Source organism: Emys orbicularis, chromosome 6 (assembly GCF_028017835.1).
Source record: "Emys orbicularis isolate rEmyOrb1 chromosome 6, rEmyOrb1.hap1, whole genome shotgun sequence".
NCBI classification, from domain to species: domain Eukaryota; kingdom Metazoa; phylum Chordata; order Testudines; family Emydidae; genus Emys; species Emys orbicularis.
This window is the reverse complement of record NC_088688.1, coordinates 95,541,961-95,558,317: the sequence shown is the minus strand read 5'-3', so window position 1 is coordinate 95,558,317 and position 16,357 is coordinate 95,541,961. Positions and strand designations below refer to the sequence as shown.

Below are 16,357 nucleotides of genomic sequence, written 5' to 3'. Positions count from 1 at the left end.
TAGCAAAAAAAAAAAAAAAAAACCAGTGCTGCCGGCTGATATTGGGACAAATTGCATCCCGACCGATCTTTGGGACAGACACTGAAATATCGGGACGGTCCTGATTTTATCGGGATGTCTGGTCACCCTAAATGGAAGTGAGAGGTGCGTTGTACTGCAGAGCAACACAAAACTGTTTTCCCTGCCTCAGGGTTTGCATCCATAGCATTCCCAGCCACTGCCAGCACAGGGAACTGGATATTTGAACTGATTCTTCATGCAGTCCTGTCAGCTTTCCCAGCTCTCTCCCTATATTTCCAATTTTAAAATAATTTGTATATTACTAAGTGTTCTAGCACATACACATACACGCGCGCGCGCGCACACACACATAGTAATATCTAAAACCAAGCAAACATTTGTATTTGCTTATTGCCTCATGGATAAAAGCCCTGCATTGCTGACATCTGACAACAATCCCCCTACAGATCCCATGGCTGAAGGGGAAGGCAGCAAGGAGCAGCATCTTGGCCGCCCAAGCTACTGGGCATGGGGGACAAGAACTAAATGGTGGAGGTTCAGAGCTAGCAAGAGGTGCGTATTACAGGCTGGGTGGATGAGTAGAGCAGGGCTCTTCTTTGATCAGCTGAACGGTGAAGCGGCCAGCCCACCTCTCCCCCTCCACATGTCCAGGATGGGAGTCAGCTGGACACAAAAGCAATAATTTTCTACAATACTTAAAATGAGGGCAATTAAAAAGTGTTTTGAAAAGTGAGAAATGAGAAAGAGCATCTGTGATGTCCCCAGCAAAACACAGCTGAGTTGAAAGGCCTACTGTTCTTTTCAATGCCTGTCATACTGAATCATAACAAACATTGTCACACCTTTGGTGCCAGGTGCCTACCTTCATATTTGCTCTGAGCCAAAATGGTCACAGTTTCACCTTTGGGAATTTCTAACAGGTAGAGAACAGCATCCTCCCGCACAATGCCTCTAAAATCCTGCGTGTTTACCTGATGCAAAAGAAATGTTTTAGGAAAAAGTTAGTCTAATAAAGCCCTAAAAGAGGAAAGGAAAAGGCTGTTTTATTATGGTTTAAAAAAAAAAAAAAAAAAAGTATCATCAATACAGAGGTTCATTGGCTTATGCCAATGGACATTATAGGTATGCAGAAGATGGATTACCTGTAACTACGAGTGACGTCCTGAAAGTGCCCTGCTGTTAAGGGAACTCTGTGAAGGGCTACAAAATGCCTGAACATGGGCACAGATGGCCAGGGTACATAAGAAAAGGTCCATTTCCAGGTAAGGATATATCTGTTTCCACATATTATGCTGTTCTGTAGTTAAAACCCCACGTATTCCAAGTATACTGTTGTGCTAAGTAATCAAGGAACTTCAAGTAATCTGATGCACTGGTGTGCTCCAGATGGTTATAATTCATCACAGGATTGTACCCTAGTTTCAATATCATCCAGATGCATTCTGGTCACCTAGAGTTGTGAGCACATCCCTGTGGTTGCCTCTCAATTGGACTCACCCTACCCCCTTTTCCATGTGTGTCTCGGCTGTTTATTTGGACATAGAAGTGATGTCCACTGCCTTGGACAAACTATGAGGCGCTAGGGGAAGAGCTGTACTGGAGTGCAGTGATTCCCAGTGCAAGGTCTTTGGGCCAGTCAGGGTCTATTTGCAGGAGGAAAGTTGAGAGAGAAAAATGAGACAGTGAAGGAGAATCAACACTTCAGAAAAGGAGTTACTATTTCAAAACCTGTTCAGGCCAGCGACCAATTAGAGAAATGAAAACATGAGAAGCAGGGGACTATGGGACTGAGACAGACCCCATTGAAATCAACTTAGAATCTTTATTGACTTCAGAGTGCTTTCGGATCAGGCCCAATTGATTTAGACAGGAGAGAAAACTCAGGAGGAGGACATGATAGACAGAAAAAGGAGAGCCACAGTCTCAGAAGAGATTTTTGGGGTAGAAAAACAACGAGGAGGGAAACCTAAGGAGTTTTGATAAAATAACATCTATCATCTTTTATTCACTAAAATGTGAGCAAAGGGAAGGAGAAAATAATCAGGTCATAGAGGAACAACAGCTAAACGATGCGTGGGAGAGAGGGGAAGATACTCTGGTCTCATGCTCTGTTGTCTGTTTTCTCAGCTGGAGACTGGAAGAGTCACTAGTGAGTGTATCCACTTCCATCTTTGGGCATTTGTGTTGTGTAACATTTCTACCAACTGCTTCTCCTATTGAATCTTAATAAATTTCAACAGCAGAAGTCAAAATTTAAGAATTCAGATTAAAAAAAAAAATCATGCTCTAGGAACAGTGACCTTGTCCCTAGGAATAAAGTAATATGGAATTATGTTTTTTTTCATATTGATAAAAGTAAAAAAAGCAAATCCTTTCACATGGTATCAAGGAACAAGCAGTTTTAGTTGCAGGGCTGAACATTTACACTGGTACCTTAAGAATCTGATCTCCTTCCTGTAGCCCCTCCTGGTCAGCTGAGGTGCCTTCTTGAATTCCAGCGACAAATATCCCTACATCATTCCCACCTGCCAGCCGCAGACCCACACTGTCTCCTTTCTTGAATTTTACCATCTTTGTATTAGGACTAGAGTATTCAAATGCAGAAAGAAAAAGCCAGGCCAAATATTATACATATGACACCCATCATTTGTAGGAAGTAAACTTAAGCATGCTTGCTGTCAATCCCCCTATAGTATTTATATGGCCCCATCACTGTACTATGTGAGCATCTATCAGTCTTTCATGTATGTCTCCTCACAATACCCCTGTGAGGTAGGGTAATGCTATTATCCCTGTTGCACAGATGGGGAACTGAGGTACAGAGAGGCTAAGCGATTTGCCCAAGGCCACAGAGAAAGTCTATGACATAACTGGGAATTGAACCCAGGTCTCCCCAGTCCTTAGCTAGGAGCCTAACCACTGGGCCATCTGCCTCACATAGAGAGCTGTTTTTAAAATATACCAGTTTAAATGAATTATGAGCAATCACACTCAGATTTTTTTCTCCTCTCTACATTATGCAGAATGCAGTGTAATACTCCACCAGGTCATTAATAGGAGAGTCAGATAACATGGAAGTCTTCAGACTCTCTTTTGTTGGCAGAGTGTCAAGAATGCCCAATTGGTAAGTTGAATCAATCCTCTCTTGTTCCAAGGAGACAGCAAGTACTGGAGTAAGTTCAGCTTTTTCTCTGCCAGAAATGCTGTATGCCTGGATGACCTTCACATACTTAGAGGACACTGCCTTTCTGTTATCATTCACTCAACATACCAGTTAGAGCCTGTACCATAAATTCTCTTCAACTGAACCATAACTAAACACTGATATATCAATTTGTACCCATTATCCATATCTGCAATACACAGGACTTGACCCTGAGACAACCTTTCAGAAGTTTATCAGGTCTCAGATCTTTAAACCCAACTCTCTACTGGAACTATGGAATAAACAGATCTTCAATTCCCCTTCTTTAGGGATCACCCCTTCAATCCAAATCTCCAACTGATTTATTACTCTCTCCCCAACACCAGCCCATTTCCCCATTTAATAATTTATGTTAAAAAAGTATCCAGGTTGTATTCCTATAAAGCACCTTAGTGATTTCAAATATTAGACTCTAGACAGTCAAAGTTCTAGAGGTCAACATTATCACATTTAACTTGAGGGTAGATTTAAAAAAATTAGGTCCTAGGTCCACAGACATTTTGTTACTGCTTTTCAGTGTGCAGATTCCACAGCTGCATACAATACACAAACTAGGGATTGAGAAGATACACATTTAGCTGCAAAAATCTCCAGCTTGTATATACACAACTGTGGAATGGGTGTATACAAAAGCAGGCACACACACAAAACCCCCACACCCAGACCTTAGGCCTTACTTTATGATAATCCAGCCTCTAAAGTTTTATCCTTTTCAAAGTTATCAATGCCCTTTTTATAGATTACATTTTTCTCTGCATATTAGATTTTTGGATATTAGAGACCATAGATTAAAATAGAGGAGGAGGTCCAAGGACCATGCATAAAGATACATACCTACATTTGCAAGTGCAATTGTGTTTCTGTGTGCAAATTGCAAAGGTAGGTATTTAACTAGCAATCTGCATTTACAATCAGTCTATGAAATCGGGGACTGAATATACAAATATAGGGGCATGCATTCTTGTGCATATACATTAGGCCTCCTTTTTTAAAAACTAAGTTCATCCTAAATGTTGTCAGTCAGCTATTTAATACAGAACCCAAGTTATCTTTTCTTGACATAGGACTGTTTAGGGGAAAACCACTACGAATGCATGAAGAAAGCAGCCAAAGAAAACAAAAAAAGCAATATGGATAGATGGTGAGAAAAACCAGGTGTTGAAAGAAGCATACCCGTATATTGCTTCATCTTCAGGGCTAGGCCGAAGAAAGGTTCTTGGGGCTACTTTTGGTTGAGATACTGTGTGTAAAAACCATAAAGTTATCTAACTGGACAAACAAGACATAAAAGAATGAAAGGTTTTTAGTTACAGGCAGCAGTTACAACAATATCATGTATGCCAGCAAAGAGTGCAGATCTGCAGCCTAAAGCACAGGGCACTCTGACTGCAGTAAAAGTAAAAAGTAACTAAAGAACAAATGTCAAGGCAGTAAATTAACTTATGATTTCAGGCTCATCTCCCAATCATGTAATCCTTGTCAAATGGTTTTTTCCCCCCTACAATTTTCTTTTTGTCAGGAATCTGTTATTCAATCTCTTGCTCCAATTGTCCTCTTTTAAGGTCTCCCCAAAGGCCAGTCAGCCTATGCCAGCCAAGAAGGCTGGATGTGAATTCCCTCTGAGCCAATTTATGCCAACTGTCAATCAGCTGGGGAAGATGTGGATAAGAGATGCCTTCAGACCCTACCTTCCTGGGAGATAACAGAGCCAGGATTTTGTAGATTCACTTATACAATTGTATAGATTCACTTCTGAGGATAAGAGCACTCAACCTACATTTAACCTTTGTGCTTTATCTTTAAGCTCTCTCCTGTCCTCTCTTTTCAATGGAATAAAGACTTGGTTATTTAGTTCTTTATTATAGATAAGAAGAATTGCAGGCTGTTCTGCACAGGAACTGCCATACCAGATCAGACCTGTGGTCCATCTAGTCTAGCATCCCATCTCTGACAGTGGCTAGTACCAGGTGAGGAAGGTGCAAGAAACCCTGTAGTAAACAATTATGGAATAATCTGGGGAGCCACAGGAAAAGTTTCTTCCTAACTCCCTCCAATTCACGTTTGGCTTAATTCCTGAAGCATGAGGGTTTATACCCCTTGGAATTCCCCCCCCCCCCCCCGCCTCTCCTCCCGCCAGCGAATGGGTTGGAGGAAAAAAAACATCTCAAATGGGACATTTGTAGCTCTGACCTGGCGGGTCAGCTTTGTACTTTGGTTCTTTGTTTGTCTCGGTGACGATGACAGCAGCAGCTATATCACTGGTTGATTTAAAAGGCGTGGGCATTGCTCCCATCCTGGACAACCTGTTGGGTGGATCCTCTTTTGTACTTAACAAAAAGAACAACAAATTGAGAACATTAAAACAAAATTTGGTACACATTAAAAATTTCTTCTTTAGTAAGAAAAAGAAGAGTAACACTTCCTACTTTGGCTTTTCCTTTAGTTTTTCATTGGAGGAATGAGAGTCGAAATCAGAGTGATGTAATTTTTGGTCATCTTGAGGGGAGCTTGATCGGTTTGACTCAATTTCAGAAATATCTATTGAGAGAACAGTACAGTAAGTCTGTTTAAGATATTGGTCTTCAATTTCATTGCACATTTATCCACATCTACTTACTTGCAATAATCTAGATACAAAATATGAAGTATTTATAAACTATCCCCGCTCTGGAAAAAAGATTTAAGTGTGGCTGGGGCTAGAAAGAGAAGTAACCTGCACCTCTCAGAGCTTCTGTCTCCCACAAAATATTTCAGAAAGGTTTTGTAACATCCAAAAAGAAATTCCAAGGAGCATCAAAAGCAAGTGTAAACTTTTCCCAACTATTATTAACATCCTACTGGTTTGAGCTCTCGCTAGAAAAACACACCACACAGAGGCCTATCTTTATTATTATAGAAATAAGAGAACTATAAAATGAAGAAGAGATAGTGGTTGCGAAGAACTGAAACCGAATCTTGCATAGTAAAAGATTAAATAAAAGAAAATGGCTTGTCTGTCATAGCCCTCCCCAATTTCTTCTTTGGAAGTCCAGAGGATTCACTGTTAAACAACATGAAGCTGAGCTGTTAAGTGTCCTTCAGAGAGAAAAACAATTTTCCCTGTACCTCACAAATTCAAGCCACGACCCATTCTCAGCAGGAAAAGCTCCAAGAAGCTGCACTGAATATTCTCACACCAGAAACACACTTCCTGAATCAATTAACAGCATGTTTCCAGTGAAGCACCAGCACCCTTCCCAATGCAGGTTATGCTTAGAGGGACTATTCATATGAAAAAGATCCAGGAAGTTGCTTGGAGGAGGCTAAACTAAGCCCCCAGGACTGTTGATTCCATAATTCTGTCTCCTTCCCTGGAATGTTGGAAGGAGTGGAAGTGTCCTTAGAGTGAAATAAAACTGAGCTCATCCCACCATTGTCATGAATCGGGCCTTGCACTAAAATGACTTTCCTTCTAGCCATGGTGAGTTGGGCTTTGCTTTGTTTAGTCAACATTACTCATGAATCAGCTAGAAAGGTCACTGAAAGACACAAGGCCTGCTGAGTGACTGAAGGTTCTTCCTACACCAAAGGAAAAGGGTTTGCTGCTTCTTTGTCTTTCTACAGAATAGCTGCAATATAGGTACCAATCAAATATGGTACTTGCATTACCACTATCCTATGAGAAACACTTTATATAAACAGCTTCACTTTCTGTTTATACAGGGAGTAGAACTGACATTACCTTTTGACCCTAAGACACCTCACCTTCTATTTCTGAGTCACTGTCATGCAATGAAGGGATGTTGAGCAGTGTCTGTTTTCTGTCCCTGAGGACTACCAACTGGAGTTTTCCTCGTGATTTCTCAATCAATTTTCGGGCATCAGCTAGCGACATATTCTCTGTCACTGTACCATTAATCTGTACATATAAGGCAGAAGTACTATTATAAGCAAACAATTAAGAACACAAATGGCAATAAGAAGTCATATCAAAGATCAAATCCGCTCATCCCCTTTCCAGTGAGCAGATGTTCTAATTAGATTTTCAAATAAAACAAAAAAACCACCTCAGCACAGAAAGAAGCATTGTAATAAATATATGCTGCTTCAGCATGCCTTTGTCCACAACATACCTTGAGTATTATGTCTCCTTCATACAGATTACCATCTTTAGTTGCCAGGCCAGTACTGGTCATTTCTTTTATGAAAATCTGACTTCCAAGTCGGAGACCATACTCTGGAAAAGGAAGAAAAAAAATCCACAGCCTGTAGTTTGGCAGAATGAGTAAGTGTTTACATCTAATAACTAGGCTGTGTACACATCAACCACAATCACATGCAACACAGCACATTATAGTAAAAGGGAATCAGGCCCCTTAAGAAGCAGAGGTAACATGGTGAGACTCAAGGACGGGACATCAGTCCTACACTGCCAACAGTCTCACATTTCACTTTTTTAATGACAGGTTTTTGTACCTAATGGGTCAGATTCTCTCCTGTGCCATATTCTGCTAGTGCAGGAGGCTGGGGAGGGCAGTGGGGGCATCTAGGGTGGCATTTATGGTTCCCCCACTCTCAAATGGTAGTGGCTCGTCATGGCACCAACTTAGGATAACTTAGCATAGCCCCTAAGAGACTTCAGTATTTGAGAAGTGGAGCCATGGTCCCTCCCCTCCCCAGATACACCCCCTACATTGGGGGATAGGAAGGGAGTTGGCTCTCTGGCTTTATGCCAGTACAGTCCCATCGCCAGTGGAGTTGTCAGCAGGACAGCTGTGGCTAGATTCCAGCACAGCTCCAGCAGCATAGAGGGGCCAAAACCACTGTATTCTATTTTAAAAAGTAAAATATCTGTTTTGAAAGCAGCCTGTTCTAGAATTGTCAAATTAAGCTATTTTCCCATTTTCAACACCATCACATACAAAACAGGCTACTACAGCTCTGAATGGTCATGGTGTTTTTGTACCACCTGTTAGCTACGTACAAACTTCTTAAGCAAAGTTGTTAAACAGATTTTCTCTACATGCACAGTACGTATCTCTGTGTGCATTATCTTTCATTATGAGTTTACAAAAAAAAATTATGCTCCAATATGTAAAGTGATCCTGTCATGTGCAAAATTAATTTTTATTTAAAAAAACAAAACATAAGCCTCCCCCTTCCACCAATGCTATTAAGATAGATGCAGTGGTGTGTTCCAGATTTAGAAGAACAGATTTGCTCCTATGGAGAGATGATTTACAATATGCCAAGTGCCCCCACGCAGTGGATTTCTATAAATCCCAGGAAAACAGGATTTATAAAGTGAAATGCTGACACAACCCAATCTAAAGTGTAGTTTTGTTGCATGACATATGTATTTTTGTGACACTATTAAAATCATCACACACACACACCCAGGCACCCTCCAATGTTTTGTTAAAAGTTTACTTTTTAATTACTCTAATGATGCATGAACTAGTTCTAGTTTGAACCAAACCCTGAGCTATTAGAGGTGCATGTATCAACCCATTTCACCCAAACTATACTTTTGGAAACCTCGTCTGCCTTCCACTAAAGCAAATAACCTAAGCCAAACCAAACACTAAAAGACAGGATGCAGCAGGTTCTCTTTAATCTATAAGTGCCAGGTATAAATTTAACTTTGGTGTAAAGTTAACCATGATCAAGTCGTGGATTCCATCAGAACTGGAAGGGTAGTGAGCTCATAGGAGGAAAGAACGAGAGTGCACAGTGACCCGGAGAGACTAGAGCAGTGGATGGTACAGGCAAGGAGGAAGTCCCATGTCCAAGGACAAAGAGTAGACGGCACCCACACACAACGGTAAGGGAGTGGAGGAGGAATGTAGGTAAGCAGTTGTACGTAGAGTATTAAAGCCACCCACCCAATAGCCAATGGAGAGAACAGCATTTTCCCCTTAAATCTATCCCTTCACCAGAAGCGTTTCCTGCCTCCCCCCCACAGCTACCTTCATTCGGTTTGCTTTTTGTTAGGAGAACACTGATAGGTCTATCCTGTTGTCCTGGGTACTCATGCTGGCGTCGTGGTTCAAGCAAGGGGCTGTGGGAATTCAGTCTGTCTCGACTATGACTCCTTGCTTCCTTGTCGTATCTAGGGTCAGGCTGATGTCTGTGACTGTAATCCCTGGGTGGGCTGTAGTCACCAGCGGCACGTTCATAGCCATCATCCCTGTCGATGCTCCTGCCCCTGCTCCGGTCTCTTCTGCGTTCTCGGTCCAAGCTTCTCTCCCTGTCGATGCTCCTGCCCCTGCTCCGGTCTCTTCTGCGTTCTCGGTCCAAGCTTCTCTCCCTGTCGATGCTCCTGCCACGACTTCCATCCCGGCTGTAGCTGCGTTCCCTGCTGTGGTCTCTGCTGTAGTTACGCCCTCTATCTTGATCTCTTCGGTAGCTCCTATCAGGGCTGTTTCCCCAGCTTTGACTGCGACCTCCATGGCCACTATGCCAGCTCCGATCACTATAGCCACTTCGAGCACTCCTGCCATCAAACTCTGCTGGGTCATCCAGTACATCGAAAGCTCTATCATCATGGTCAAGAGAGGGGCTTCTCCTTAGAGCGGTGAGCTGCACTTTCCGTGGTCTTTTCACTACCTGTTTGTATTAAACACAAAACAAAAACAAAGAAGAGCACCTCTCTCAACATCCATTTTAAATCTTATTCCAAATGCTGAAAATCTCAAATGCTAGGTCATAAAAGCAAGAGCCTCTAAGCAACTTATTGTTCAAGAAGCTTTGTTTTCAAAACACTGTGAAGTGATATGGTTAAAATTCTATGTCGGTTGTTAGAAACATCCCCTTAGTTTCATCCATCTAAACAGAGCAAGAGTGGTTTGTTTTTTTTAAATTGCTTTAACGGCATAAGTTGATAAAGTAATTTTTTTTAAAAGCTTCTAAAAACTGTGCTGTGCCCAAGCAAACAATACTCTCTACTTAAGGGAGGTAAGAAACATGTGCTAAGCCTGTTTAGATGTAAACTCTTTGGAAAGGGACTGTACATTGTGTGTCTTGTACAGGGCACAGCATGTTGTCTCCATCTTAATAAATAAATAAATAGGCAACAACAGAGACATTAACTGTGGTTGGTCATATGGTTAAGACACTGCACTAAGATTCAGGAGATCTGAGCTCATTTTCCTGCTTTGCCACAGACAGGCTCCTTGTGTTACACTGGACACGTCACCTAATCCTTCCCCACTTGCTTCAGTTCTCCATCTATAAAACGGGAATAATATTCTCCTCTCCCCACATACAGTTTGGCTTTTTTATTTAAATTGCAAGCTCTAAGGCACGTGTGTATGAACTAGTGTATACACCTAGCTCAGCGGGTACTGATCTTGGTTGGGGTTATAGGTACAACTATAATGCAAAGAATTAGTAATTGTTAACTTACAATGGCAGCCACTTTCCCACTTTTTCTTAACTGCTGCACTGCAAAAGAATGGGGAACATTTTCCATTGGGGTCCCATTAACCATGACCACCCGGTCATTTTCTCTACAAAAGAAGTACATGATGGGTTAGAAGGGACATCCTTTAATTTTCAAATTGAATTCCACTTTTGTTCTGAATGTCCTGTGCATTCACTAACAAAAAACAGAACACAAGCTATTCTTAAACATCCATATTAGTTTATATAAACTGGGAGAGCTTAAATAAGGCACATGCTGAAGGCTTCTTCCAGTTTTAACAATTCATTGATTGTTGGTGGTTTTTGGTTTAAATGCCTCTATGTGTGATTGATTGATGTGCTGATTCCAGGATCGACAATAACTTACAAGACAAGGTGGGTGAGGTAATATCTTTTATTGGACCAACTTCTGTTGGTGAGAGAGACAAGTTTTTGAGCTACACAGAGCTCTTTTTGAGGTCTGGGATGGGTACTCAGGCTGTCACAGCTAAATATAAGGTGGAACAGATTGGTTAGCATAAGCATATACAGGTGAGTCTCATCTTACGCGGGGGTTCCATTCCGCGGTTAGCGCGTAAAGCGAAAACCGTGTATAGTCAAAATTACAATGAGTTGAATGGCGGGCGAAATCGCCCGCACTACAGGTACAGTATTAAAATTGTTATTTTTCTCTCTTTTTTTGGTTTTGCCGACGGCGTAAAGCTGAAATCACGCATGTTAAATGCGAGTAAGATGCGACAGAGCTGTATTCCAAGGGACCATTCAAGGTCAAATGGCCCTTAACACCCCTCCAGTTATAGGGGGGAAAGACAGTGTGTGTGTGTGTGTGTGTGTGTGTGTGTGTGTGTGTGTGTGTGTGTGTGTGTGTGTGTGTGTGATAGATTGTTGTAATAAGCCATAAATCCAGTGTGTCTATTCAGTCCATGAATACATGGCTACAACACTGTAAACAATAACTTACAAAATCTGTTAAGGATCAATGGGTGCATTCTTTTAAACCTTGACACACATTTTAAGAATTTTACCTCCAGCAGAGGTTTCCACAGCCACATTAGAACTACAGCCTTTATTCCACCTGATGCTATAGCTTGAACTGTTATAGCCACAACATTCCACAAATGTTGTCAAGAACTGTTTGGCAAGGTAATCGTACAGTTCTCCTGCCCACTCTGGAAGAAGATTTTTCTGTTGTAAACCAACCGTGCTAGCCAAAAATCACACTCTGGACATTAACCCCTAGCTAATCTAGGTGAATATGAGCAACTAGCTACATTTTACAGGGAAAAAAGTTTAATCTCTAGGGGGATGTGAACAACCTTTTTTCTGTAAAATTTCTCACCACTACAACTCCACAAGTAGGTCGCCCTAGCATAGATAATGCCATTGGCATTTTAACTTCTGTGTTGTCTGACCCTGGTCACAGCAGTTCTAGATGATACTGTTGCTAAAATAGAGGCAGTCACCGTTGGCTGGTCTACATTAGCACCCCCACATTCCTACGGCTGGTGGAGCTACACAAGCAGCATAAATAATGGAAAGTTTCAGGAAAACAGATCTAGTGCAGACAATGCCTAAATGAAGACATCATGCAAACATATTAAATGTGGAGGGAAATTGCTTCAGATATTGTTGTGTTAAGGGCCAGCATTTGAAAGCTGTCAACAAGGACACTATGTATGTGAAGAAGGCTGCCATGAGAAGTAATGTCCTGCTAAAGTTTTTTTTTCTTAAAAACACACAAAGAAGACATGCTTATGTATAGAACAATACAATATACCACCATTAAAGTAGATTAACTTGTTTATGAGATACAAAAAAAAGGTATGATTTCATTTAAAATATGGACAGTTGACACACAAGTCTACAGAAAGAAACACCCTGGATCAAGTTGCTGGGGCAGGCTCTCAAATCAAACCTGCACCTTTATCTGCAAAACATTCCAGACATGGGGGATATAAGGAAGCACACTTACTGAAGTAATCCATCTGCTGGGCCACCTGGGAGGACATCTGAGATAACTATGGACGTTTCGCCATTTTCAAAATGAGGGTTGTCTCTGCCACCGGAAACTGCAATCCCAAACCCTCTTTTTGAATCCTAAAAAAAAAGCCACACACACATACATAAAACAGAACTGAACACTATTACATTTCAACATGGAGACAGAGATTATGATTAAGCCAACAGACTGTCATCACAGCAACACTCACTTTAGATAGAAAAATGCAGTTCCGATGAAGTGTTGCACAAACTAGAATGAAAAAACAATCCGCAAAGTAACCAATTTGAGGTTTCCATCGTGAAAGTCAAAAACCAAGCAGGCATGTCATCCTGTGACCAATAAAAATGATGAGAGGACTCGCTGTTTCCTGTGTGATCTCTTGTTTTTTCCCCACTAATGCTAACAATTCACACTGAATTAACTGCCGAGTAGAAAGCTGCAGTTGATTAGAATGCTCGAGACCCTGGAGCAGTTTTTCTAGCAATTAACAACTGAACATGCAACGCTATCTAAATTCTAATTACTATTCATGAAAGGGACTATGCAAAATTGTTGCTGATAAAAAAAAGAAGAAGCTACAAATGTGTACTCAGCGTCTGGTGTCACCATCCACCACCCCCAAGCAGTGCATTAATAGATCATGAGGTACCTATGCCAAACCTGCCTCTGAAGAAAGGGTAGGCTGTCATAACATGGGGCTTTTGGAATGCTTGAATGTGAACCAGAAAAGCATATACTGGGGCAATGAAAAAGGAAGCAAGACTTGTATCTAAACCAGAACACCAGTAAATCCTGAATGCAGAAAAGTACAACAGAGTGTGCAATATATATATGGACACACACATAGAGTGTGTGTGTGTACACATTCTGACTGATCATTTAGTACAGCTGGAGAGCCAGTAGCATCTGCTATACTTAAAGGAACAATTTAAGTCACATTTCTGTCTGGTTTGTTTAAAAAAATACCTAGAGTTACTTGTTACATCAAAGTTCACTATAACTGAAACAGAGAAGAAAACAATTTTTTCTCTCTCCATTTTTTCAGTTTAATTTATGTATTTCACAGCCCTTCCTGTGCTAGTCATACTCCCACTGACGGCAGTGGCAAAACTCAGTTCTCTCAGTAGGAGCAGGGGAAGGCCAATAAATAGTTTTATGAAGTTGATTGGAGTCACTGAGCCTTGGTTGACACTGGCCAGGTTCAGGAGGCCTCAAGCTAAAAACAGCACAGAATTAAGACTTGATCCACTGACAGAGCTAATGGAGCTTGTTATCTCAACAAGCTCTAGACCATTTGGGCAGCAGCCTTAGATGGTATAAACTGACAACTTGGCCCAATGGAGCTGAGTTGATTTACACAAGCTGAGAATCAGGCCCTTTGCATTTAATTTTTTTTTTTTTTTTTTTTTTTGCTAAATGCAAATTTAAGATTGCATAGTAACAATCAGCAAATCAGGGAATGCAAGGGAACAATGTTCACTAAACCATGTTGCGTGTTACAGTATTTTCTAGTCTTGTTTTTCCAGTTAAATGTGTACTTTAGTGTGGATATAACAAAGTGTAAATGTACTGTGTACCATCAAAGGCACATAGGATGTGAAGTGCAGCCAAGTAAACATTTCTGTCCAATCCCCAACTTTTGCATTTCTTGACTGAATTTAACTATTATATTTAAGAGTGGGTTTCTGAAGTGGTTTTGCATTTGTAATAATTAGCACAAAATTATTACATTTACATTCATGGAAAAGAATAATTTAGATGAGTAATTTATTCTGCCTCTTCATGAATGAGGCTAAAGTCATTGCCAATCTGTCTATGTGCATTACCCACCCACCCTTCAGAACTGAAACCACCGGTGATCTGGTTGGGAATGTCCTCTGGATTTTAAATCTGCCTTTACAACTCCAAGAAATGAAAAGTTACACGCACTCCCTTTGTGGGGCCATACAGATGTGTGCTCCGTCTTCTGTAGCAGATAATGAACACTAGCAGGTCACTGCATGTAAGATACATTATTTCCCCCAAAAATTACATTAAAAGAACATTAAGGTTGCAAAGCCAACCACTCAAAATTTAGGAAACCAGAATTAAGGCTGCCTGTGCAACCTTATTTTTGCCCCCCTTATGTGTATGTATTATGATACAATCTTTAATTACAAGATAACATGCTATTTTTGTAGACTCTTGCCTTATTCAGGGCACAGGAGGGATGATGCTCTGTGAATGAATTAGGAGTTGTGTTGTGAAGGAGGCTGTTGTCTGTAGGACCTCTGCCTCATTTGAGCAGAGCAGGCAATAAATTGTAGGATAAGTAAGCTGCAACCTTTAGCTGATCCCTGGCCATCCAAATGGCCTATGGGGGCCAGAGTCAGGCAGGACAGAGAGAGAACATCATCGAAACCGCTCTATTTTGCTCGGGGGCCTGGAATGTCCAGGCAATGCAAAAGTTTGTAGAACCATCCTTGTAATCCCCAAAATGTACAGAAATAAAATTTGTTTTCAAAAGACAGAAATATCTGACATTGCCTTTAATAGAGGAAAAATGAGAGTTGTACATGTTGTACTATTCTCTCATGTAATAGCAGCACATGCATTTGATAATTATGATTAAGACTAAGATTTAGTCATGGGTATTTTTAGTAAAGGTCATGGACAGGTCACAGGCAATAAACAAAAATTCACAGTCATGCCCTGTCCAGGACTTTTACTATAAATACCCATGACTAAATCTCTGCTCCTGGGCCCCACTGCTCCAGTGGTAGGGGCTGACTGCCTCTGGTGGCCCGCTGCTCTGAGGCCCCTGGGGACTGCTCTCCTGGCGGCCTCTGGGGCCACAGCCCCAGCCACTCCTAGGGCCACTGCTGCTTGGGCGATCGCCAGGGCCGCCCCGGGACTGATGCTCGGGCGATCCCCGGGGCTGCTGCTCTGGCTGCCCCCAGGACTGCTGGTGCTTGAGCGCTTCCCAGGGTCAGCCGCATCGGCCACTGCAGCTGCAGAAGTCATGGAGGTCACGGAAAGTCATGGAATCCGTGACTTCCATGACCTCTGTGACAGAATTGCAGCCTTAATCATGATTACAATAATTTTTACATCGGATTCTACTCTTCAGTATAATGGTATACATTTTCCATTGATTTCTCAATGTATTTGCAATGCAGCTCCACATCTGAGATTATGAAGTACTCCTGGTAACTGTATCTGCTAACAGAGTTATCCTGTTTTTGTATTATGTTAGTCAATTACATATTTATCTATTTGGCTGGTACATATTGCATTTAGACCATCACTGCTCAAAACTGAACAGTAATAAAGATGGAATTTAAATGGAGTCTTTTCAAAATAGATTTTAAAAAGTCATGAGAATTTTGTGATTACCCAGCACTGAAAAAACCTCAAGATGAGCAATATCCATTTTGGACAGCAAAAATAACCAAGTTTCAGCTCCAAATAGGTTAATAAAAATTGTAGTAGCACATGTTTAAAATAAAAGCAGCAATAGAGCATTTGAAAACTAAAAATATAAACACAAGCTCTCACCTTTTGTAAGGTCACAGTGTACTGTTCCCATATCAGCTCTTCCATGCCTGGGGCCTGTTACACAAAAACCAAAAAGCAATTAACCAACAAGCAACATAAACAAATAACTACCCCAAAATAAAATCTGGAAGATCCCATTTCAGAAACTGTTGAAACAACTATTTAAAGTATTCGATGGAGTCGGCTAC

The 16,357-nt window shown here is 41.2% G+C and overlaps 1 protein-coding gene across 5 annotated transcripts in view; it reads right to left on the bottom strand.

The window, feature by feature from the left end:
- Positions 1 to 16,357, bottom strand: part of TJP2 (tight junction protein 2) — a 39,173-nt gene that overhangs the window by 15,617 nt on the left and 7,199 nt on the right. For 4 of the 5 annotated variants that reach the window (XM_065406039.1, XM_065406040.1, XM_065406041.1 and 1 more), the window contains exons 2-12: positions 16,170 to 16,223; positions 12,603 to 12,727; positions 10,614 to 10,716; positions 9,175 to 9,814; positions 7,339 to 7,442; positions 6,971 to 7,124; positions 5,653 to 5,764; positions 5,417 to 5,553; positions 4,400 to 4,466; positions 2,455 to 2,605; positions 884 to 992 (exon numbers count right to left, since the gene is read on the bottom strand). In XM_065406039.1, the coding sequence (XP_065262111.1) occupies positions 884 to 992; positions 2,455 to 2,605; positions 4,400 to 4,466; positions 5,417 to 5,553; positions 5,653 to 5,764; positions 6,971 to 7,124; positions 7,339 to 7,442; positions 9,175 to 9,814; positions 10,614 to 10,716; positions 12,603 to 12,727; positions 16,170 to 16,223 (1,756 nt within the window). Of the gene's footprint in view, positions 1 to 883; positions 993 to 2,454; positions 2,606 to 4,399; positions 4,467 to 5,416; positions 5,554 to 5,652; positions 5,765 to 6,970; positions 7,125 to 7,338; positions 7,443 to 9,174; positions 9,815 to 10,613; positions 10,717 to 12,602; positions 12,728 to 16,169; positions 16,224 to 16,357 lie in introns of those variants that run through there. The other variant, XM_065406044.1, reaches the window with a different exon arrangement.